Source organism: Typopeltis vanoorti, chromosome 22 (assembly GCF_054136105.1).
Source record: "Typopeltis vanoorti isolate ZY-2024b chromosome 22, IOZ_Tvanoo_1.0, whole genome shotgun sequence".
In the NCBI taxonomy this organism is placed as follows: domain Eukaryota; kingdom Metazoa; phylum Arthropoda; class Arachnida; order Uropygi; family Thelyphonidae; genus Typopeltis; species Typopeltis vanoorti.
The window spans coordinates 97,263,244-97,289,408 of NC_143570.1; the positions used below are offsets into that span (position 1 = coordinate 97,263,244).

Consider the following 26,165-nt stretch of genomic DNA (forward strand, 5'->3'; position numbering starts at 1 on the left):
AACAACATGTACATACAAATCTTCGGACTCCCCATGGGCCAAAACATCAGTGGACAACTAGCGGAATTATTCCTGGCACATATAGAATCACTTCTACTCCACCCTTCCCTTCCCCCCGGCATCACCTTCTATGGCAGATACGTGGACGATATTCTGTGCATTGGTAATCCCACACACATCACCACCTTAAAAACATCCCTAAACAGCTACAGCAACAGGTTAAAATTCACCACAGAAACTGAACAGAACAAATCCATCAACTTCTTAAACTTGACATTAACCAGAACACACAACAAAATAGCCACGAAAATATACCACAAACCCTCACACATCGGAAACTACCTCCATTTTCACTCATACCATCCGTATTCTGTTAAAAAATCCGTCATCTTATCACAATTCATAAATGCTCACAAATTTTCAACCAATCAAAATAGTCTAAACGCTGAAATAAAAAAACTAACACAGATCTTCTTAAATCGCAACTATCCTACACAACTGATAAACTACGCAAACAAGACGGCAAAAAACCGCCAAAACAACCCAAGTACCAAAACGAACTTCCCTACACAAAAAATTATCAAACTACCATACACCCAAAACACATACAAGGCCTATAAATACATCTTCAAACATACTGACTACAAACTGGTATTCACCACAAGCCAAAAACTGGCAAACCTCCTAAAATCCACCAAACCTCACACACAAAAAGATATATTTGAACAGCACAATGTAGTCTATAAATTTCCCTGCCAAAAAGACTGTGACATCACCTACACAGGTTCCACCATCAGGTCTTTATGGGCAAGACTACAAGAACACTTCCGTGACTGTAACATCCCTATTCCAGAACATTTAAACACTAAAAAACGCAACATTAAAAAGAAAAATCGTATACAAAGCACAGGAAAAACGGAAATAGCTGTTCACGCCCTTGAACAAAAACACACCCCGCAGATAGACAAGGCCATCATAATAGACAGACAAGACAATGAAACAATGCTCAGAATATCGGAAACAATAGCTATAAAGTGTGACGCGAACTCGATCAATGTACACAGGCCCTACATAATCTCCGAGGTTTGGAAGCTTCACAACATTAAATTGAGGTCACAATCCCGACCAATAGGAGACAACACAAACACCTCTGAAGCACCCACCCGACCTGACATAGCTTCCACTTTCCCAATATGTTCCGATGATGACCACGAATAGTCGAAACGGTCCACACCCCGTCAACTACCTTTCCCCTTCCCCCTCCCTATTTTAAAAAATTAACCCTTTCACTTTTTCCCCACCCTATATAAAAGTATATGTTTCTATATATTACGGAAAAAAAAAAAAAAAACCCGGGTTTTTCTAACTTATTCTACCAAACCGCCTACCCCCCACACACACTCTGCAGTTCTCGACATCGCAGACAGAGGAAAAGCCACAACACCCAGAAAAAGGTATGTGCAATTTTCTATTCCTTAAGCTACATATACTTTTTAGTACATCTACACTCATAATGCCCTAAGAACCCATGAGTAAATAGCCAATGACATTTAAACAGGGGTACTCCTAAACTGAAGCAGGCAAAATAGCTGTAATTATAATAGTTTATAATGAGGAGTAACATGGGAGTTTTCCCAGAAATAATATACATTATTTTTATTGATTTTATATATATTTTGCATTTTTTAAATTTATTTGTTTCACCTGGTCTGAAAACCCTGTTCTAGAAACAGAACATATAACTTATTCAATTTGATGCTATCCCAAAGAATTCATTTTAACTATCAGAAATTATTTGCTAATTATAAGTTAACAAAAATTTGATCATCTCATCAGAGAATGTAATTATAAATGAGGTGTCAAATCACCCTCCAGGTGGTGAGAGTAACCATGAAGTGATTACCTGAGTGGTTGTCAGCAGTGTGAGGACCTCTGTGAGAAAAGGGTATATGTGGAACTACAAGGCTCAATTATGAAAAGCTCAGGAGTCAGCTTGTAGGTGTAGCATGTAATGAGCAGTTGGCTGGAATGGAGATCAATGCAACTTGGGTGATATTCAAGCACTATCTAGTAGAAGCAATGTCTAAATATTCCAAGGGTTAGAAGGTTAAATAAGTTAGGTGTGAAATGGACGAATGAAGAGATTAAGCATGTGATATAGAGGAAAAAAGCATTATGGAGGCAGTATAAGAGGGCAAGTGGTAATAATCAATTCCATGAGGAATACAAAGGACAGGCAAGGAGGGTGACTTGGTTGGTAAGGGTAGCAAAAGTGAAGTATGAGCAGCAGTTAGCTAATAAAGCCAAAAAGAATCCTAGAGAGTTTATTCAATACATAGACAAAAAAAAAGAATGATTATGGAAGGATGATACTGATTGGAGAAAATGGTATAAGAATAACTGCTACAGAAGACATACTTGAGATATTTAAAGAGCAGTTCATAAAGGACTTTCATTCTTGTGAATGTAACATCATGAAGAGTTTGAAAGCAGCTGATGATGAGGAGGAGAGGCTGACTATGAGTGAGTAAGAGGTATGTGGGGAATTGACCAAATTTGATGTTAATAAGGCTGTGTGACTTGATAATATATCACCACGAATTTTGAAGAAATGTGCCAGGGAGTTGGCATCTGCCTTGACATATTTGTTTAATATGAGTACTTGCACTTGGTCAAGTTCCAAAGGAGTGGAAGGAAGATTAGATTGTGCAGCTTCATAAGGGAGGCGACAGAACTCAAGCATCAAATTATAGGACTATCTGTGTGTCAGTTGTTGTGGTTAAAGTATTGGAGAGGTTGATGAGAACTAGGATCCAGAATTGGGTTGACCACAATGGTATTATCCTTGATGAACAGCATGGATTTGCTAAAGGGAGGTCATGTTTTAGTAATCTACTTATTTATTACTATAAGGCAAGCCTGCACAACATACGGTCCGGAGGCTGCATTCGGCTACAATGCTATTTATTTTGACCTGTCTGCCTGATTGAAATTAATCAATCATACAGGGGAATATGAAATTAGACGATTTGAATTAAATTTTTACTTTTACTAAGACTCTGAATGTTTAAATTCATGCAATTAATGTCACAATCATGTTTCTTTCAACTTGACAATAATTTGCATTTGGAGTTATTCCCACTGTCGTATTTAATAACAAATTATTACAATTGCTTCGAGGTTTTGTTAGCGCTAGTGTCGCTGCGGGAAAATTCAAAGTTACATCTCTGTGATAATGACTTAATGTCTATGAATGAGAACAAATCATATTACACAAAGTTGGCAGTATTGCATAACAGTTATATACATTACATAACAGTTATCATAACCTTCATTATTGCGAGTTTTTCATTGTTAGTTTTTTGTAATTAATATTGTCAATCTCAACACAATGAGCTTAAGTAATAAGAGTAAAATAGATTCGGAACATCGAGCATTTAACCCTGAGTGGGTAAACAAATTTTTTTTATGTTGTTTAAGGACAAAATAGTGTGCATTGTATGCCGAGAATCTATCGCTGTGCTGAAAGAATACAATCTGAGACGTCATTTTGAATCAAAACATCCTAACCTTAGCAAGTTGGATACAAGTGAAAAGTAAATAAAAGCAGCAAAGTTATTGAAAGTCCTTAGTGGTGAGCAACAAGTCTTTAAAAAAGTGACATCTGCAAATGAAGTTGCCACAAAGGTAAGCTTAGAAATATCATAAGAAATAGTTTGTGCTGGCAAATCATTTACTAAGGGGGAGTTGATAAAAAAAGTGTCTGATGATTGCCGTTTCCGAATTGTGTCTCCTGATAAGAAAAATAATTTTGAAAATATCAGTTTGTCCCGTATGACTGTTCAGCGCAGGATGGCTGATATTGCCAAGGATCTTAAAGATAACCTGCCAAAATCGACTAGTGAATTTGTATATTATTCACTTGCTATGGATGAAAGTACTGTCGTGAAAGATACTGCACAGCTTTTAATATATGTAAAGTCGTTAATAACAATTTTGAGGTGACAGAGGAGCTTGCTGGTTTGTGTTCAATGAAAGGAAGAACAACAGGAAAGGAGATTGCAGAAAATGCAAAGATGTATGTAACCGAAAAACTATCCTTAAATTTCAAGAATTCAGTAGCAGTTTGCACTGATAGTGCCCCATCTATGTGTGGAAAAAATGTTGGTGCTGTAACATTTATTGAACAGCATGCAGGTAAACCATTGACTAATTCATCAGCAGGTGTTATGTTCAAAGGTTTGTAGTTTGATCATGTGATTAAAGTAGTATTTGCTCTGGTCAACTATATTCGAGCTCGGGGTTTGAAACACAGAAAGATTCAGGCATTTCTAGAAGAAAATGATGCCGAGTATGGGGATCTACCATACCACACTGATGTACGTTGGTTGAGCCAGGTAAAGATGTATGTAACCGAAAAACTATCCTTAAATTTCAAGAATTCAGTAGCAGTTTGCACTGATAGTGCCCCATCTATGTGTGGAAAAAATGTTGGTGCTGTAACATTTATTGAACAGCATGCAGGTAAACCATTGACAAAATAAATTTTACTGCCTAATTCATCAGCAGGTGTTATGTTCAAAGGTTTGTAGTTTGATCATGTGATTAAAGTAGTATTTGCTCTGGTCAACTATATTCGAGCTCGGGGTTTGAAACACAGAAAGATTCAGGCATTTCTAGAAGAAAATGATGCCGAGTATGGGGATCTACCATACCACACTGATGTACGTTGGTTGAGCCAGGTAAAGTTTTGTCATGCTTTATTGCTCTAAAAAATGAACTAGTTGAATTTTTTGAATCTCAAGAAGATATGGAAAAATTCCCAGAAATAATGGAATCAAGATTTATTTTTCTTGTGTGACATTTTGGGTCACTTGAATGACCTTAACTTACAGCTTCAAGGAAAAAATAAGTTGGTTTTTTAGTTAATGTCTCTTATAAAGGCATTCAAAATGAAATTAAGTTTATTTGAAAATCAACTTGCTAAGGGGGATATGTCACATTTCTTAACTTGTCGACAGAATATTACATCAGAATATCATTCAATGGTGGGTGGAAAATATAAGAAGCACATATCACTTCTAAGTGAGGAGTTTCAGAAAAGAATGCCATTGAGTAATGAAGACAAAGTCTGCATAAAAGTGATTAAGGATCCATTTTCTGTCGAAACAGGAAATCTACCTGTCGAACTCCAGATGAAGGTTATTGATCTCCAGTGTTCTGAAAACTATCAGGTCAAGCATAGGGAGAGTACTTTACAAGAGTACTTTATTATTCTATTCAGGATCAGGATAAATTTAAAAGTTTGTTGGATACTGACTACCAGGTACTTTGTATGTTTGGGAGCACATATACTTATGAACAACATTTTCGGTCATGAACTTGAACAAAATCAAACAAAATCAAAATCAGTTCATGTTTATGTGATATCGATTTAGAGGCCATATTAAGAATGGCCACTTCAAACATGACACCAAACTTTGATAAAATAGTGGCACCACAGAAATGCAATGTGTCATATTGTGACATTCAGTCACTGATATTTCACTGAGAATAAGTGTGATATTTTCAGTGAAATTATTAGTAAACTTTGTGTTTATGTTTAAGTGGCTTTAATTGAGAAATTTTGCAGCTATATCTGTTTGTAAATCATTTTGATTATAATTTTAATTGTAACTCTCTAAAAAATTTAAATATTCATATTAATTAGTATTTACTGTAGATCTACTAACAAATTTACTTAAGTTTAGCTGCAGTGGACTAGTCTAAGATTCAAGGTCCGAAGTGATCTGGCCCTTAGTCAGGTGGTCCAAGTTGGGTTTGGCCCTTAAAGACAATCAAGTTGTGCAGGCCTGCTACAAGGTGATGGCTTCATTTGACAAAGGAGATGGATACATAGCAGTATACTTTGATTTGCAAAGGCTTTTGATAGATTACCGCATGATAAGTTGATAGTCAAACTAGAGCGGATAGAGTGAAATATTTAACTAGTGCATTGGATCGGAGACTGGCTATCTGATAGATACCATCAAATTGTGTATGGAGGAGAAATATTCCAGAAGAGGAAAGTCACTAGTGGTATGCTTCATGGATTTGTTTTAGGGCCATTGCTGTTTGACCTATATGTTAATGATACTGGGGAAGTTTTGGATGGGGATATTCAGTTGTTTGCAGATGATGCAAAACTGAGACAATACTATGAGGAGTAGAACAGATGTTGTGGCCTTACAAGAAGACTTGAATAGATTGAGTGAATGAACATGGGAATGGAGATACAAGTTCAATGTTGCAAAATGTAAGGTTTCAAAATTTGTGAAATAAAGATGGGATGTAGAATTTACGCTTGGCGAGGATATATTGTTGCAGGTGAAGGAAATAAGAGATCTTGGGGTGATGGTGGATAAAGATATAAAATTAAGAGGGCACATTGCCAAAATTGTGAGGACAACACAATGAATTCTGGGAATGATGCAGAGCATACTGACTTGAAAAAGTAAGGAGATTCTTGTTCCATTGTATAAGGCTCCGATTAAGCTACACATGGACTACTGTGCACAGTTTTGGTCACCTAGTTTCCAAAAAGATGAAGAGATGTTGGAAAGGGGTCAAAGAGGCAACTGATTAATTTAATTTTTGATCTCTGTAGTGTTGAATATGAGGAGAGGTTGAGAAGATGAAATTTACAAAGTCTAGTGAACAGGAGGAAGAAGGATGATATGATAGAGGCATACATATTGGTAAGGGGTTGTAATAGGATCAATGTTGAAGAGGTTTTTCATAAAATGGTGGGAGATCAGGGGAGCACAAGAGGTCATCCTTGGAAAGCTGTATAAGGAGAGTGTGTGAACAGGGGAGCAGATCCCGGTTTTTTGCATGCAGAGTTGTGAATGATTGGAATGTCTTGCCTGAGAGTGTGGTGTCTGTAGAGCATTTGAATGTGTTTAATGTGAAGTATGATGAACTATTTGTATGACAAAGGACCTTCCAGATGAGTCTTTGACTGCATGGGATCTTAGGATAATAATAATAATAAATTCCAAGTAACTATCCTTACAAGAGGTCATTCCTGTGACCGTAATCCCTTGAAACTAGTTTGCATCTAACAATTTCATCTGTCCAGATAACAATAATCTTTCTCAGGATGCCTGTGTCCTTCCATGTTCAAATGCACACTCTCACATGCAGTTTTCTTCTATCATCAAATGTCCTGGCATCCAGATAATCAAAAACCTTTCTTTTCTAACTCTGCTATCAAGCCATTTGTTATTGCTTCTCAACTCTGCATTATCATATCTTGGTAACATTCTCACTATCTTCCTTCTCACGTTCTTCTTCTTCTGCCTCATAACCTCAAACAACCTTAGATCTTTTGCCACTTGATTCAGTCAGATCATTTATACCCACAATCACATCACATTGCCATAGTCACACTTTCTATTAGATCCAGGTCATCACTCCTCTATCATTCTATTTTATACACCACGAATCATTGAATCTCCATATATCACATCTTTCATATAATAATAAAATTTGTAAAAAAACAAATACATTAGGTATAAATGTATGGTTTACTCACCATTCAGGGTGAACACGCCAGTTGTTTCCATGAAAATATTTCATCCCTATATAAAAATAAATACATTTCTTTCCACAACAAGCAATAATTCAACAATTAAAATTTTATAAAATAAAAATTATATGCAAAAAACCTGATAAATAGCTGCACAACAATAAATATTAAGCTGATGTCGAGAGTAAAATAGATTTTAACATTTTCAAAACAGTAAATTCTTAAGCATCAAAGAGCTTAATTTAGGACAAAAGGAAGAATTATCAAAATGAGATGGAAAAAATTTGAGGCATGATTCAGAAGATTCATTTTAAAAATTGAAGGAAGTTTTGTAAAGTTGACAATGACTTTTCACTCCAAGGGATCATTATACATAGGGAAATTTTCTTATAGATTTGAGTAGGAATCATCTTTCATTTTGTAAAATATTTTTCCCATTCTACAACCTGAACATTTTTTTCATTAACAATTTCCACTAGAAATACAATTTTATTAATACAGATCAGTATTTTACAATAAAAACATTTATTCAAACCTACCAGTTTCGCCAGCAAACTGTCTGGCTTTTTCAAGGCATTATGGAGATATGAAAGTTAGTAAATGCAAATTAAAAGGAACATAAAAAATTTTGTAAACCAAACTAGTATCTATGGTTACACGTTTCGTGTGACAGAGATGACTTATTGTTCTTATTCATTATCACGCATGCGTGTTTGTTGTAGACTTGTAATGTGATTACTGGCTAGCTGTAATTCAGAATTGATTGAGAGAGGATCAAGTTTTTCCACGAACTGTTTAGAATTGCACGCTGATTTCTGTTGAGGTTTCCACCGGTTATTAGTACTATTGTGGCTTCCTTAAATACACGATGCCTGTAGTCATCATCGAGATATGGCATGGAGCTGTTTTGCCAATCTATCGTGTGGTTAGACGTGCAGAAATGATGTGCTAAGCTGGAAGAGATGCTGCTGTTGTGGTTTACATCACCAACATGTTCTTTTTGTCTAATTTCTAAACTTCGTGAAGTTTGTCCGATGTAGGCAAGACCACAGGAGCAGGGAATGTAATATACTCCTGGATATTTGTAGAACGGAACTTTATCTTTTGGAGATCCTAAAACTTGTCTGATGTTGGTGGTTGGTTTGAAGACCACTCTGATGTTGTGGGCTCTTAGTATTCTTGCTATTTGATAAGAAATTGACTTGATGAAAGGTATCACTACAGTAGAAATGTGCTGACGGTGGGATTCTTCTTGTCTGGGGTTGTCATTGTATAGATATTTTTTGATGATGATTTGAGGATATCCATTTTGTGATAATGTGTTGGCTATTAGTGCGAGTTCATTCTGCGTATCCTCCTCTTCTGATATAAACTTTTTGGCTCTATGTTTCAACATGTGGATAATACTCAGTTTGTGTGACTTGTGATGGTTTGAAGTATAGTGAAGATATCTTCCAGTATCTGTGGGCTTTCTGTAAATGGATAATTTGACACTGTTAGGTTGTTTTTTTTATCAAGATATCTAAAAAATGCAGTTGGTTGTTGTTTTCTACTTTCAGAGTGAATTTTATCTTGCTATGTATTGAGTTGATTTTATCCACAAACGATTTTAGGTTGTCTAAGCTGTCTTGCCATATGATGAATATATCATCCACATATCTCCACCATGTAGATGGTCTCGGAGAGATTGCAGAGAGAATTTCTTTTTCAAGTTTTTCCATGAAAAGGTCTGCACAAGATGGTGATAGTGGGCTGCTTCCCATTGCTAGGCCTTCTAATTGTTGGTATATGGTGTTGTTAACCTTGAAGAAATTAGATTAAAGGCAGTGTCTAAACATCTGTGTGATGTCTAGTGGAAAGAGGTCTTGGATGATGTTTATTACCTCTTCTACTGGAACACTGGTGAAAAGGGATACAACATCTAGGCTGGCTAACATGTCAGTTGGTGCAATCTTAATGGCTTGGAGTTTATTTAAAAAATGTTGACTATTCTTGATATAGGATTCTGTTGATCTTCTTTTATTATTTAATAAGTTTGCAAGATGCTTTGCCAAAAGGTAGGTTGGTGATGATCTTCCATCAACTATTGGACGGAGAGGTATATAATTTTTTTTTTTTTTTTAAATAACGAAACCTGTGGTGCGTTCATAATTAGAAGAAACACACGTATAAACCACAGTGAAAATTATTTAATTGTAAATATTTCATCCTAAGTATCTTAGGACATCATCAGTACAGTATTTAAACAAAAATTAGGAATAACATACAGTTAGGGCGCATGATTACAATAGAATCTCATGAAAACGTGCTAAAGTAGTACAAAAAAAAAAAAAAAAAACACGTTAATTATTTAACACAGTTTTGCATGATAATTTCCCATACTTTAGGAATAGTAAGAACGTCGTTGCGGTTTAGGTTTGGTCTGTGTAGTAGGGCTTCAGAACTTTCTTTGTATAAACGTTCATGTTTAAATAAAGATCTATGTAAAAGTTTAGCCTTTTCCCAATGGATCCTATGGTTTGAATTTTCAATTCCGTGTTGAGAGAGGCCAGATTTCTGTGGTTTAAGAAGACGAATGTGGTCTTGATGTTCCGAGATGCGTTTCTGAACAGACCTACCTGTCTGTCCAAAGTAAGATAATTTGCATGAGCATGGAATCTCATAAACACCAGGTAACATCAAGGGTGAGAATTTGTCCTTAGGAGAAGGTAATAAGTTGTAAATTTGGTTGATAGGTTTGTAAGTAGTGGCAAAATTGTATTTCTTCATAATTTTTTTCTAAAATTATTTTTTGTTTTAGAAGAAACATAATTAAATTATGTTTCTTCTAATTAAGAGGTATATAATGTTTATGTATTTTAGGTGCCCCATATAGTCTTGGAGTGATAGGATGTGAGGATTTTACTGGAAGATATCTTCACTATACTTTAAACCATCACAAGTCACACAAACTGAGTATTATCCACATGTTGAAACATAGAGCCAAAAAGTTTATATCAGAAGAGGAGGATACGCAGAATGAACTCTCACTAATAGCCAACATATTATCACAGAATGGATATACTCAAAACATCATCAAAAAATATCTATACAATGACAACCCCAGACAAGAAGAATCCCACCATCAGCACATTTCTACTGTAGTGATACCTTTCATCAAGTCAATTTCTTATCAAATAGCAAGAATACTAAGAGCCCACAACATCAGAATGGTCTTCAAACCAACCACCAACATCAGACAAGTTTTAGGATCTCCAAAAGATAAAGTTCCGTTCTACAAATATCCAGGAGTATATTACATTCCCTGCTCCTGTAGTCTTGCCTACATCAGACAAACTTCACGAAGTTTAGAAATTAGACAAAAAGAACATGTTGGTGATGTAAACCACAACAGAAGCATCTCTTCCGGCTTAGCACATCATTTCTGCACGTCTAACTACACGATAGATTGGCAAAACAGCTCCATGCCATATCTCGATGATGACTACAGGCATCGTGTATTTAAGGAAGCCACAATAGTACTAATAACCAGCGGAAACCTCAACAGAAATCAGGGTGCAATTCTAAACAGTTCATGGAAAAACTTGATCCTCTCTCAATCAATTCTGAATTACAGCTAGCCAGTAATCACATTACAAGTCTACAACAAACACGCATGCGTGATAATGAATAAGAACAATAAGTCATCTCTGTCATGCGAAACGTGTAACCATAGATACTAGTTTGGTTTACAACATTTTTTATGTTCCTTTTAATTTGCATTTACTAACTTTCATATCTTCGTAATGACTTGAAAAAGCCAGACAGTTTGCTGGCGAAACTGGTAGGTTTGAATAAATGTTTTTATTGTAAAATACTGGTCTGTATTAATAAAATTGTATTTCTATTATAAAACGACCAAAAATGTATAATTTAAACAATTTGCACTGTCGTTATCCCTTATGAAATGCATTTGACATGCCTAGCACTCTCCATGCAAAAATCCCACTTCTCAATCCTTTGTTCATCGCTTACCTGAAATGTCCAGAGATTGTTCTTCGTCCCTTTCCTTTCGAAAATCTTTCCAATAACCATCTCATAAACTCCTTTCAATTAACTTATACCAGTGGTGTTCAATCTTTTTTACTATGTGAGCTACTTTTCTATAAAAAGTTATTCAGCGATCTACTCTCTTATATAAATCACGTTCCCCCAACCTGATATCTGATTATGCACAAATAAACAATTAAAAATAAACAACTAAAAAAAAATACACAACTAAAAACTTTGTGTATTTAAAAATTTATTTATCACTTTTAATTATTTTAATACAACAACAACAAAAATAAATATATATATATTGGAATAAAATATTTATTTCTCTATTTTGGAAAACCAAAGTTAGAAAACACAACAGATTGATTACAAACTCACAAGTTACAGGAAATGCTGGTTGATTAAAAAAAAAAAAAGGTTAATGTGAAATTTGGCATTGTTTGGACCTCGCAATATTTTCATAGTCAAGTTGATACGAAAAAGTGGCCAATCGCAGACAATCATCCAAACGATCATTTGTAATTTGGTTTCTTAATTGATTTTTTATGACGGTCATATTTGAAAAAGTGGATTCTGACAAGTATGTCGATCTGAAACATGAATTTTTCGCGCAATATCAATTAATATTGGGAATTTTTCATGTGCATATTTCAAAATGACTTCATTGTTTATTGATTTTAAATGTAAACTATACTGAATGTTTATTATCGCAAGTTCTGCTTCAGCTTGGTTTATATCAAACAACCCACTAATTTTATTTGAAATTTCTGTGATGTTCAAGTTTTCTTGAAATGGATTACTGATAAAAGATACAATAATTTCAGTTTTATTAAAATCTTTAAATCTTGAATTTATTTCTTCCTCAACTAATTCTATTTCTCATTTATATTTTTCTTTAATAAAAGTAAGTATTGTTGGAAAGTTTTTATTGAACTTAACATGTCAATTAAATTTTTATCTCTACTTTGTAACTCTAAATTTAAATTGCTTAATTTCGTATAGAAATCTACTAAAAATGAGAAGTGTAACAACCATTTTTTATCACTCAATTGTGGATAAAATCTCCTTTTTCATCAAGAAAATGTTTATATCGTTAATTATTACAAGAAATCTTTCTAAAAATTGACTTCTGCTGAGCCAGTGAACATTATTGTACAACAGAAGTTCCCTATCATCATCTGCCTGTAATTTAAATAACCGCTTGCAGGCTTTTCCTTGGACAGAATTTACAATTTTAAATGTAGTATCCAAAACATCTTTTGTGTTTAATCTTTTACTACACAGTACTTGTTGGTGAATAATACAGTGGTACGTTAAAAAATCTGGATATTGTCATTTTTTACATAATGAAATGATGCCTGATTTATTACTTATCATTGCAGGAGCACCATCAGTAGTAATAGACACAAGCTTAAAAAACAGAAGTTTGTTTTGTTTCACAAATTCATCAAATGCCGAAAAAATGTCTTCTCCCCTAGTCCTTCTCAATAATGGTAGAATTTTCAAAAGTTCTTCTTTACTTGAATAATCTTGAAATACCATGGAAATAAATAGCATTAACTGAGCAATATCAGTGAAGTCGTTTGATTCATCAAATTGTAATGAAAACGCAAAATACTGGTGAATATCTGACATTAACCTGGCCTGGAAACTTTTCTCCGGCAATTGGAACTCTTCCTTTTGGCAATTTGAAACCTTGTCTGCGGTCTAGAAGTAGTCTCTCTCTAGCGACGTCTCGAACCGAGAAGCTCCTTTCTGGAAGCGGGAAACTCCTCTCTCAAGCAACGTGGATCCGGGCAGTCTCTCTGATGGCAACTGTGGACCAGGCGGCCTCCTCTCTGACAGCAATTCAGGAACCGGGACCAATTCTGCTTGTTTCAGTCCCTTTTTATTAGACCTCCTCTGAGACCTCGCATGAAGTTTGGCAATCCCCCAAAGAATCTTTCATGAGTCTTTCATCTTAAGTTTCAAGTTCGGCACGCCTTTTGTTCTCCTCTGCTTTCTTTCGATTGTAAGTTGCCGGCCATCGGAAAGTTGTTTGAACTCTTTCTGAGACTTCAGAGATGTTTACACTTAGAGCCTGCAAGCCTTTCTCATACATACATACGTTTCAATAACAATCTTTCTAATGCTGCCATGTACAGCTTTGCCGACAAAAACATTGCCTTTGTTTTTAAAACTCTAACATATTCTTATTAAAGCAGTATATACAGTTAGCTTCAAAAGAGTTATTTACAAAAATATCTAATACAAACTATACCGAGACAAACAAGGTTTATTTTTTTATAATATTCACATGGGACTTAACCTAAGTAAAAAATCGATGTAATGTGCTTTGGAATATTTAATATTTAAGCTACAATCGAGTTTTTACACTTTGCTTATAATCGTATTCACTCGGCTCACTGTCTGACTTCCACTGATATCCAAATTAATTCATTACTTATAAGAAAATTACTGATTTGACAATTTTAACAAAAAATAAATAAACAATAGCAATACACTTAAAGCGAATTAAAAATAATACAAATAATGATAAATAAAATATTATGTTTTCAATTTTAATTAAATTTGTAAGTAAAGAGGAATACACAAGAGATCGACCAAAAATCGCTCTGCGATCGACGGGTTGAACACCCCTGACTTATACCTTTCAATCATATCATCCTTCCTTTATCATATGTTACTGCCTCTCACAAAATGTAAACCTATCATACATTAGTACCATATGTACAGTAGAATTTTTTTCTATTTTTATTAAATATATATTTTTTGTATTTTTTATATAATCTAAAAATTCCAGAAACCCTGCCAGGGACCAAATATGGAACTTTTTCAAGCCGATTTAGGCATCCAATAAGCAGGTGGTCAAACTACAGATCATGCTTTCAATCTATTCTTAATGCTCTAATATCAGGATCAATACCTGATTTTGTACTCTCTAAAGTTAGTTCATACCTTTTGGAATCCAGACCACCAGTTCTTTATATTGTTAAAATGTGGTGCTATCATGCAATACAAACATATCCTTATCTGGTCAACATCCATCCTGGTCAATATCCTTCTCATCCTGCAAAGATATCTTTAGGTAATGGTGAGATATTTCTCTAATATATCTCACCGACAGAATGTGCAGTTTTCCATATATGAATCCCTATCTTCAAAATCTTATGTTCAGTTACAGTAAATTGGCATGATTACTCATGCAGCCCCCCCATCCCTTCCACCCTATTCAAAAGCATCTAGAAGAGATACAACAACAACTCCATATACAATATACAGCATCCCTAAACTCGCTTTCACATCCACTTGACCAACATCTGTAGCATAAATGCCAATATAAATGACATACTTGCAGACATCCAAGACTATTGACAGATACCCAAATTACAGCTACATCAAATGACTATCCACTTTCAATGTCTGTTCAAATTACACACTTCATGATTCTTTTCACCATATGAGAAGTATCTGTGCATTTGAGAGATTTGACATTGCCTGATTGAGAGAATGCCTAATGTAAAATCCCTTAATTTTGACCTCCTCTGGCTTAAGGTTTCCTTGTCCCATTCAATAACATTCATCTGCATATTCATATTCACTGCATTTCAGATTTTGAAACCACTCTGACCTTTTCGTCTTCCTATTCATCAAGCACGACTTTCTGCAATCCAGCTATCTAACCAGTGATGTCATCTTCCTAGGTGACCTTAATGGCCACAACTCCAACTCATTCTCCTTTTCTGACACCACTGGTCAAACTGGATGAGATGTGAAAGTTTTTGTATAAGCAATGACCTGATACAAACTGTGTGTGTCTATGTTCTTGAATTCCTACTAACCCTCTCCACTCTCCCAATATCCTTGATTTTTTTTGTTTAACTAGTTCTCCTTCAGGATATACTATATCTATCTATCCAGAAAGAGAACTGGAAAAAGGTCACTTCTCTTGGTAACTCACATCACAATCTTGTGCAATTTTCCTCTCAGAACATCTTTCCTCCAACTACTCCAAACTTCTGGTGCTAGGTACTCAATGAAATGACATCTGGAATGTCTACTCTCTTTCCATGGTCCAAACAACTGCTCTAAGCAATTCACAGAAATTATTCTTGCCAGTATGAATGCTTTCATTCGCCATTTAACAAAATCCACTTTTCAACAGAAGATGCACTATGGGCAGCTTAAAAAAAAAAGAAAAACAAGTTAATGCTTACTGCACATGGCTATACACACAAGAACTCAGGCTTTGCACTCAGCCTAGGCTGAAGCATACAATAAACGCAAACAAGTATCATAAAATCCAAATCTGATTTCATAAAGGCTATCTCCTATTTCAATAAAAGCCATGTCTTCTATTCCCTTGCAAAGGCCAAAGCTAAAGCTGACCTTTAACCACGTCGCCATCAATATGGATAAAATACATTACTCCTCTACACTTTGTATCTGTCATATATTTCAATGTAATATCAATGGCATTACAATTTTAATATGCACTTTGCATCCATGGTAACCTGGATATATATAAGTCTTGGCCGGTTAGTTAAGGTATTTAGGTAGTTAAGGAATCATTCTTCACCTTCAACTCCTGTACAGATCACCAAGGGAAATTACTTCCTACCATACCACAAACTAAGCAACTTATGCTGCCAGTGATTTTTGTCAAAAACACATTAAAACAGCACTAAACAACTTAGACATTAAAAAGTCTTCTGGTCCTGATGTTATCATTCCAAGTGCACTCAATTTCTTCACAGTGGCCTACGAGTATGGATATCCCCAATCCAGATGAATGACTAACCTCTTAGTCAACATCAGTCCCAAATAGCCACGGGCCATGGAAAGGTTTGAAAAAAAAAAAGTGGCAGTTTGTAAACTACCACTCTCTGTAATTGTACAGCCAGCATTCTCTCTGGTTATTCACTGCAATCATGTTCATGGCTTCCTCTTTTCAAGCTTTGCCATCAATGCAGGAATGCATAAGGGTTCTGTTTGATCACCTACTCTACTATCTCCTATATATCAACAATCTACTCTCAATCATCACTAATTCTATCCACAGATGGATTGCTGATGTTAGTATACACTATTCATTCAATAAACCATGCAGTGCTCAGACATCCCAAGCTTCAAGATTATCTATAACTAGTGCTTGAAACAGTGATTTCTATCCCATTCTTGAATGAGGTGGTGACAACTTGATCACTTTCAATGCCACAAAAATGCAGTTTTGCCTTTTCTCCTCAAAAGAACTCTATATAAAGATAAAATATGTTTAATGCAAATCCAAGTTTATCCCTCTTTAGATTACTCTTCACATGCTTCACGTAGTGTGCCTAAAACCTCCTTAAAAATTCTCAAAGCTCATATTATCTGACTCACAGTAATATGCAAATCACCAGAAAGTATCAGGTTTCTCTCTTTGGACTAGCATTTAGCTTCATGGCTCTCCTAACATGTAAGACTTCTCTGTTTCTCTCCTAAACAAATCAAACTGAAAGCTTACTCATCATGTAAAACACTAGGCATTGTTTAGCCTCAATTGTTTAGTCAATGACTAGTGTTAATCACTAGGCATTGAAAAAATACTATTTTTTCATGAATCCATGAAAAAAAACAATGAAAAAACAAATTTATAATTTAAAAATTATTTTTATTTTTCAACATAATCTCCCTTCAGACTAATACATTTATTCCAGTGATGTTCCAGCGCCATTATTCCATCCCTGTAGTGGTTCTCAGTAAGATCTGCAAAATATCCCTCCACAGCTGCAATCACATCTTGATTCGAATAAAAACGCTGACCAGCGAGGAAGAGTTTTAGTTTTGAAAAGAGATAGAAGTCAGAGGGAACCAAATCTGGGGAGTAGGGTGGATGTTCCAACAATTCATAGTGCTGATCCCTTAATTTTTCCATTGCCAAAACACCTTCGTGGGCAGGTGCATTTTCCTGATGAAAGATGATTTTTTTTCTCCAGCAAACTGGGTCTTTTCTCAGAAATTTTTTCACTGGTTAAAAGATCAGAATAATATTCCCCAGTTATATTTTTACCCTTTTCAAGGTAATTAATAAACAAAATGCCTTTAGCATCCCAAAACACCGATACCATGACCTTTTCTGCTGATGGAACGGACTGTCTTCTTTGATGAACAACCGGCTTCCGTTCACTGTTTCGACTGTTGTTTGGATTCTAATGTGTAATGGGTAATCCAAGTCTCATCCATAGTAATAAATCAACACACAAAATCAGTTTTATTCTTGTTAAAATGCTCCAAGCACTATTCAGAGATTTTCATGCGAAGGCATTTTTGATCTGCTGTGAGCAAGCACGGCACCCATCTTGCGCAAAGCTTTTTCTTTTGCAATTCTTCATGCAAAATATATCCTACATGTTCTTTTTAAATACCTATACTTTCAGCAATTTCACACACTTTGACTCATTGATCATCCAATACCACATTGTGTGCACTTGATCAATGAATTCTGGTGTTGTTACACTTTTTGGAACCTTCACGTGGATCATCCTCAAGGCTGGCACAGCCACGTGTAAACTTGGCAGCCCATTTCTTAATTATCGAAAAAGGAGAAGAGTGCCAATAAACTTTTATGAACTTCGAATGAATTTCTTTTGGCATTAAACCTTCTTTTACAAAGAATTTTATAACTGCACATACTCAATTTTATCCATTTCAAGGGATACAGACAACACTTTTGCTTCAGACAGCTGTATAAAACAAACTACTTGATAGAATGACTTGTAATTTCACATGGATGCATATGACAAATGTACCAACTTAGAAAAAATCTTGCCAATAGTGTTGCCATCTATGCTCGAGGCCGAGAACTGTTTAGACACCCTCACATAAAGAAATCCATCCATCCCTAGAATACTGTTCAGGGTTGGAGCACCTAAAACCTCACTAAAATTTCTAAAAATTATGACTTCAAAATCTCTGTTGACTGGCTGTCACCGTAGTGGTAAATTTCAGCTGTGGTAAAAAAACATGTTTTTAATTAGTGTATAGCATGGCTACTTATCGTAAATTGTATTGCATTTTTCAGTTTGGATACAAGTGTCCTTCAGTGGTGGTGTTTTTGTTGAAATTTTTTGTTGATTATATTGTGTTTTGCTACTTGTCTGTTTGTACTGCTTCAGCTTCTGAAGATGGCATTGATAAAGAAACATACGTCAGCAGAATGTAAGGCTTCTGTACGAAAGTATGGCTCTATGTTGGATTTTTCACAGTGGATACTGTGAAAAATCACTGTGAACACATTGTGGAAACTGCATATGTATGCACTATGTACGCACCAGTGGCGTCACATGGCCATTTCAATTGGGTGTGCTGTCGTGTGGGTTATGCAACTGTGCTACAAATTTCACGTCAATCTGACCGTATGCATTGGCATGCGTCCACAGAAAATTTTCCAGGAGGGGGGCAAGGTTGAAGAAAAATAATTACATCAATAAATTTTTATAGTCATTGATTTAATTAAATAATTACATCAATAAACGTCTTTTAGCATTTTTTTAATGTAATTATTTGTCGATGTAAACTATAAATACATTATTTTCATTTTACATTGATTTTAATGATCTTTAATTCTTGGGAAAAAAAATATTCAGAATTAATAGTTTTTAGCACAATTTCATATATAAAAAAAATTGACCGGCATATTTTATTAAAAATCAACTAATTAATTAATGAATCCCAAAATCCTAAATTAAAGTAAAACAATTAATAGTTACCTTTTAAAAATGTATTTTTCTGTTTACACACTTCACTCAGTGATTCACTAGTCACAGAAGACAAACGAACACTGGTCACTGTTCACAACAGCAATGAACATTTTTTTCACAAATCAGAAAATGATGAACCAAAAACAGGAACACGTTTTATTGCCACAATAAAACAAGTGTTCTATTTCTACCCTGCCGTGGGCTGAAACAGACCAACCCATAATAAAAGTTTAAGACAGAGAAAGCGTTCCAGGGTTGAGGATGTAAGATTATGTCTCAATTACTTTTACGATTATAATTTGTGGAATTTTTTACTCGATTCCAGGGGAAAATGCCCCATTTCCTCCCTCTCCTCTGCAGATGCCCATGACTGTGTGATTGCATTTTTATCGATGTATGAAAGTTTTCAGAGTGCATAGTGTGTCAGCGCTCATTTTAATTGGTCCAGTGCAATTAATTGCAGGATAACTTTGAATACTTCTGCATAGAGTGGGGGAACAATCAGTTGTTTTAGGATTTATTAGAAAACAACAATGAAGGTGAATGCTATATTTGGTTGGTATATTTGAAATATTCAAAGATGAAAATATGGAACCATCATTTATAAGACATGTGAGAATAGGAAAGAATAAGTGTGAGTAGAAACACTTTCATTAATGGTAAATGAATTATTAATAATTATCATTTGTGATATGTGTGTCCTAGAAGTTGCTGGGTAGAGCGAATAGCATGATCCTATAAAGTCTAAACATGAATAAGTGAATTTATGATGGCATAACTAAAAAACAAAAACAAAAAAAAACTTAAGAGAGAGAGTATTGCAGGAATAAATAAGGTTTGATCGAGCAGCAAATCATCTCATAAAATTTGTTGCATATGCTACGCATATTTCTCTGGTTTGTGCATATTTTGCTCCGTTTTCCAAGAATTTTGTTTTGTTTACTGAGACTCAGTATACATAACATCCAATCATTATCAGAATTATCCATACTTTCGGGAATCCTACATTCATTAGGTTTTTTTTTTTTTTTTTTTTAGTATCAGTAGTTCTTCTGTCTTATCAATCTCACATATGCTGGTATTTTGTTTTAGATCAACAATGTCTTAGAATACACAGAATATTAAATTAATTTTTATTCAGGAATAGATATTTTTTTACTCTGTTGTTTCAAAAGACTAGAATAAAAATGCCTCTATACCATTAAAAAACTTTGCAACCTCAACAGATGCTATACTGCACAAGCAAAAGAAAAAATAATTAGCATTTTTCTCCTAACATCCACTTTCAAATTTTCAGTTCCAGAAAATGTGTAACAGCTGTTTGTAATACAGCCATTGGATACAGAAAGTGCTCAACTCATGACAAGTGGCAACATTCAACTGGATTGGTTGACACAATAACCAATCACAGCAACTAGGTGCTGGGTGAGCTCAAAATGTTGGCTCAACCAGTATCGCCTTCTCAGCGGTTTAAAAATATTAAAACACTAAGAATTTGATCAGCTCCCTCTTTACATCTTTCGAAGGCTCGAAGGTGTATGCATTTTGAAAGCACACCCAGGCTATTAACGTGAATATGATGCAATGTTTACGCATCATAAAGTGCCCTCTTCCCTCTTCATGAAGCACTAATGCTTTATTACCCTCGTGAAGGGGACAATGAACCATTAGTATATTGTGTTCAATTTTAGGAATCGCGTTAAGTCTGCAAATAATTGGAAGAGACTTTAACGGGAATAAATGCAAAAATATAATATCGGTGATACTGATATTTCGTGGATGAGCATGGCACACCTAGCAATACCAGGAATATTCATCCCTAGTATGCACTGAAATATGTGAACTGAAAGATTTGTATACTGTTTGGGTAAAAGAGAAGAAGGAAAGTGTTAACGTATGTGAAATGTGTCTTGATAGATTAGAGCGGTTAGAAATGGTAGCAAGTGTCGGGACTGTAGTAGAAGAGATTAGGCAGTTAGTGAAAATGAAAAGCAAAACGACACATCTGGAAGAGGATATTAAACATACAAAGGCGAGACTGGCCGATGATAATGAGAAGGAGGAAGTTAATATTATGAAGAAAGAGTCAAAGGATAGTTGTATATCAATGTATGGGGACTCAATCATTACAGGTGTTTACTAATAAAGCACAAAACATGCTTACCTGGAGGAATATTGAAGCAAAAAACTGATGCATTGCTGAAAAGAAAATACTGGGAGTTAGAATCAGTGGTAGTCATGGGCACAAATCACTTAGTTGGGGAGAAAAAGAATGTTGATAGAGATTTGAGGAAGTTGTTGCAGCAGGTAAAGGAGAACAGTGTTGTTGGGAAAGTCGGCATGTTGCCCAGATACGATAATGGTGAATTGAGGAGATCAGAGATAATGAACAGTAAGATGACTGTGTTGTGTGAGGCAGAGAGGGTTCAATTTGTATTTGCAAATCAGTGGAGTGAATCTGAAGGGAATTAGAATGGTTTAAAGCTGATGGATTACATTTGAATGGGTTTGGTTTAATGTATAGACTATAATAAATTTAGTTTAATCCTTTATCCAAGTGTGAGCAAACAAAGTTTGCACCTGAAAGTATCTTCAGGACTGGGGTAAGGTGGTACAACACTGGGAAACTCGTTGCAAAGGTGGAGCAAGCTCACAACACTCCTATCTCAGTATCTCCCATAATGCAAAACACATCTCCTTGTGAATATGTATAATGTTATGCATTAAGGGGAGGGCCACTACCCAGACTAGTTTCGACCTTTATTGAGGTCTCTTCAGTGGGAGCCAGGCCCGAGTTGCCCGGTGTTGTACCACCTTACCTCAGTCCTGAAGATACTTTCAGGTGCAAACTTTGTTTGCTCACACTTGGAAAAAGGATTAAACTAAATTTATTATAGTCTAACCAAGTAAAAAATAAACTTTTAACATCTTTCTCTAAATCTAGAGTAATTTAATAAAAAGGTGGCACACTGTTTGGCAACTCCACTCGGGCCTGGCTCCCACTGAAGAGACCACAATAAAGGTCGAAACCAGTCTAGGTAGTGGCCCTCCCCTTAATGCATAACATTATACATATCTGCAAGGAGATGTGTTTTGCATTATGGGAGATACTGAGATAGGAGTGTTGTGAGCGTGCTCCACCTTTGCAACGAGTTACCCGGTGTTGTACCACCTTACCCCAGTCCTGAAGATACTTTCAGGTGCAAACTTTGTTTGCTCACACTTGGATAAAGGATTGAACTAAATTTATTAGCATCCACTTGTGAAGCAGGATAGCACCAATCAACAGATTGTGCAGCAGGAGGAAGATGGATATCAGGTTGGAGATGTAGTTGCAGCAGCACAAGGTGAGGATGAGACAGGTAGGAATGGAAATCACAGCCAGAATCAGGCAAATGGGAGTGGCTAGACCAAAGAGAGAGAGGTGTGTGGTATAGCAGCTAAAATAGAGAATGCTGATGCTGGTAGAATGGCCTCAAACACACAGGGATTATTATGTTTATACACAAATGTGAGGAGTATTCGAAACAAAAGAGCAGAGTTTGATGGATTAGTTAATTCAGTATGCGCAAATATAATTGGAATAAGTGAAACTTGGTTGTCTGAGGAGGATGTGATGCCAGGAAAAGAATTATTATTATTATTATTAAGAGAGACCTCCAGGGAGTCAGAGACTCATCAAGGAAGGCCATATACTATACACACCAGCTATCATACTTATTCTTGAATTCATTCACATTGCGTGCACTCACAACATCCGATGACAATCCATTTCAATCATTCACCACCCTCTGAGAGAAAAATCTAGTCCTCACACCCTTCTAGGCGTCCTTCATTCTCAGTTTCCAAGGATGTCCTCTCGTCCTTTCCCCACCCTCCATAAACTGAAATCCTGTATGACCCTTTCAGAAGTTTGTAAGTCTCAATCATATCACCCCTCTTTCTCCTGTTTGCTAGTGTCTGCAGTCTACAAATTCTCAATCTGTCTTCATAATAGGTATTCCACAATCCTGATATCGTTTTTTACACTCTCTCCTTTGTACTCTCTCCAATATATCAGAATCACAACAGAAACCAGGAGACCAGACCTGCACACAATAGTCCAAGTGAGGTCTTATCAAGACCTTGTTAAGAGGCAAAATAACATCCTTATCTTTACATGTGAATGTTTGTTTCAGCATTGCATATCTTTTGAGTTGTATTTGCAATCCTTGCCACATGGCCCCTAAACTTCAACTTCCTATCCATTAACACTCCAAGATCCCTAGCCTCATCAGTTTCTTCTAGCCTGATCCCACCAATATAATACGACATTGGATATCTAATCATGCTGAAGTTAATGACTTTACATTTACTGACATTCAACTGACACTCATTTTCCCATGCCCACAATTTCAGCCTATTCAAATCATTCTACAAAGACTGCATATCAACAGCATTCCTGATTACCCTACCTATCTTTGTATCATCAGCAAATAACTGTATGTCTCTTATCAAATCCTTCACAATATCATTAATGTACAGATTGAATAACAGTGGACCAAGCACTGATCCTTGTAGTACACTACTTGTGACCTTAAACCTTGCCGACTCAGATCCTCCATATACCACTTTCTGATACCTGTCAGTCAGCCATCCTCTTATCCATGCTAATATTGTATAACCCAAACTCATTTTTTCCAATTTATGCAGCAGTCTGCCATGTATTCTGTCAAAAGCCTAATTAGAAGGATATATAATTTTCCATAGAGATAGAAATGTGAAAAGAGAAGCAGTGGGAGTGCTGTTAATGATTGCAGAGGAATTATGTTAATGATTGCAGAGGAAGAGTTAATAGTGCATGCAAAGATTTTGAATCTGTGCGGTGTGAAGTAGAAATAAACAGGTTAGTATATCTGATAGGATGCTGTTATAAGCCACTGAATGCAGAGAATACTGACTGTGAAATGTTTAGACAAATTAGTTGGGCATGAAAAGAACCTGATGGTAGACTTTAATTATAGCAATATAGAATGGAAGGAGGAGATAGTGTGTGAACAAGCTGCCGGTTGGTGAGAGTGATCATAAGGTATTTGAAGTGATGAAACAAGAAAAGGTTAATGCCAAAAATAAATACATGTGGAAGTATAAAGCAGGTGATTATAGGAAGCTCTGTAGTCAGCTAGCATCAGTATATTGGATAGATGAGCTGAGCGAAAAACATGTTGACAATGCATGGAAACTCATAAGGCAATATCTGACAAAAAGCAATGTATGACTGCATACCAAGTGTTAAGCGAGTAAATAGAGTAGGAGTGAAATGGATGAACAGTGAAATTAAGCAAGCTGTGCTGGAAAAGCAAATGTTATGGAGAAGGCACAAGAGAGTTGGTGGTGATCGAATCCATGAAGAATATAAAGTACAAGTTTTCTAGAAAGGTGACAAGCATGGTGAAGAACGAAAAGGTGCAGTATGAGAGGAGATTGGCTGGTAAGTCCAAGGTTAACTCAAGGGAATTTTTCCGCTACATGGCAAGCAAGAGGAAGAAAAATGATGACAGATTAACACTGGTGGATAGACATAGCAGCAGACTAACAGCTGCACAGGATATAGTGGAATTATTGAAAGAGCACTTTATCAGCATATATCATACTGGTGTAAATGATCCAGTGCAATATATAGAAGAGAGGCAAGTATTAGGAGAATTGAAAGTGAAAGAAACAGAGGTGTATCAGATGTTGGTTGGGTTATATGTTAATAAAGCTGTGGGAATGGATGACATATCACCACGTATTCTTAAGGAATGTGCACAACAGTTCGCCCTGTTCATGACCTGGTAATGTAATTAAGATCTTGCAGTGGATAGGATTCCTAAGGAGTTGAAAGCAGGCAAAATAGTACCACTCCACAAGCATTGTTATAAGACAGAAATCTCCAACTATAGGTCAGTCTATAACTGTAGTTGTGGTCAAGATGTTGGAGAGATTTGTAAGGAATAGAATACTGGATTGTGTTGTTGGATTGGACATAGCATTCTTTATGATGGTCAGCATGGATTTGTAAAGTGTAAGTCCTGTTTTAGTAATTTACTTGCATTTTATCATAAGGAAACAAGTGTGTTAGATAAAGAGAATCATATACACCGATATAATGATATACGCAGGTCTGGTTGGCCGAGTGGATAGCATATCTGCTCTCTAGCTAAAAGCTGTGGATTCGAATCCCGCTGTGGGATTCAAACCCACGTGTTTTTCTGTGGAAATACCAGTGGTGGTCGGCAGTAGATGGCTTTGGTGTAGTTGCGGTCAGTTGGTGATTGAATGGTGGAGACGGAGTTGTAGAGCAGGTGCCCTCCCTCGATGGGTCCTTGGACTCCCTGGAGGTGTCAAATAATAATAATAATATTCTTGGTCATCTATCAAACACAAAGAAAACGTTTGATAGATTACCACATGATAAATTGGTGTACAAAAAGATTGGATCTTAAGACAAGTATATAAACATCTAATTAGACATGCATCTGAAGTTATTATTATTATATTACATGGGTATCTCCAAGGAGTCAAAGACTTGTTGTTGGAGACCCACTATACCCATAATTCACACAAAAGCTATCATATCTCTCCTAAATTCATTAACTCTGAGGGCACTCACAACTACCTCCAGAAATTCATTCCACTCTCCAAGAAAAAAATTTAGTCTGCACATACCTTTACTAACTACACTCATACACAACTTCAAGGAGTGACCCCTTGTTCTTTCCCTACTGGTTATGCATTGAAAGATTTATTTTCTCTCAATATTAAAGAATCCCATTAATAATGTAAAAGTTTGTATC

General features: G+C 35.7%; 1 protein-coding gene across 1 annotated transcript in view; it reads right to left on the reverse strand.

The window, feature by feature from the left end:
- Positions 1-26,165, reverse strand: part of LOC150094582 (voltage-dependent calcium channel subunit alpha-2/delta-3-like) — a 1,537,934-nt gene that overhangs the window by 356,264 nt on the left and 1,155,505 nt on the right. The window contains exon 25 of the mRNA XM_090412095.1: positions 7,577-7,622. Within this exon, the coding sequence (XP_090268221.1) occupies positions 7,577-7,622 (46 nt within the window). The remainder of the gene's footprint in view (positions 1-7,576; positions 7,623-26,165) is intronic.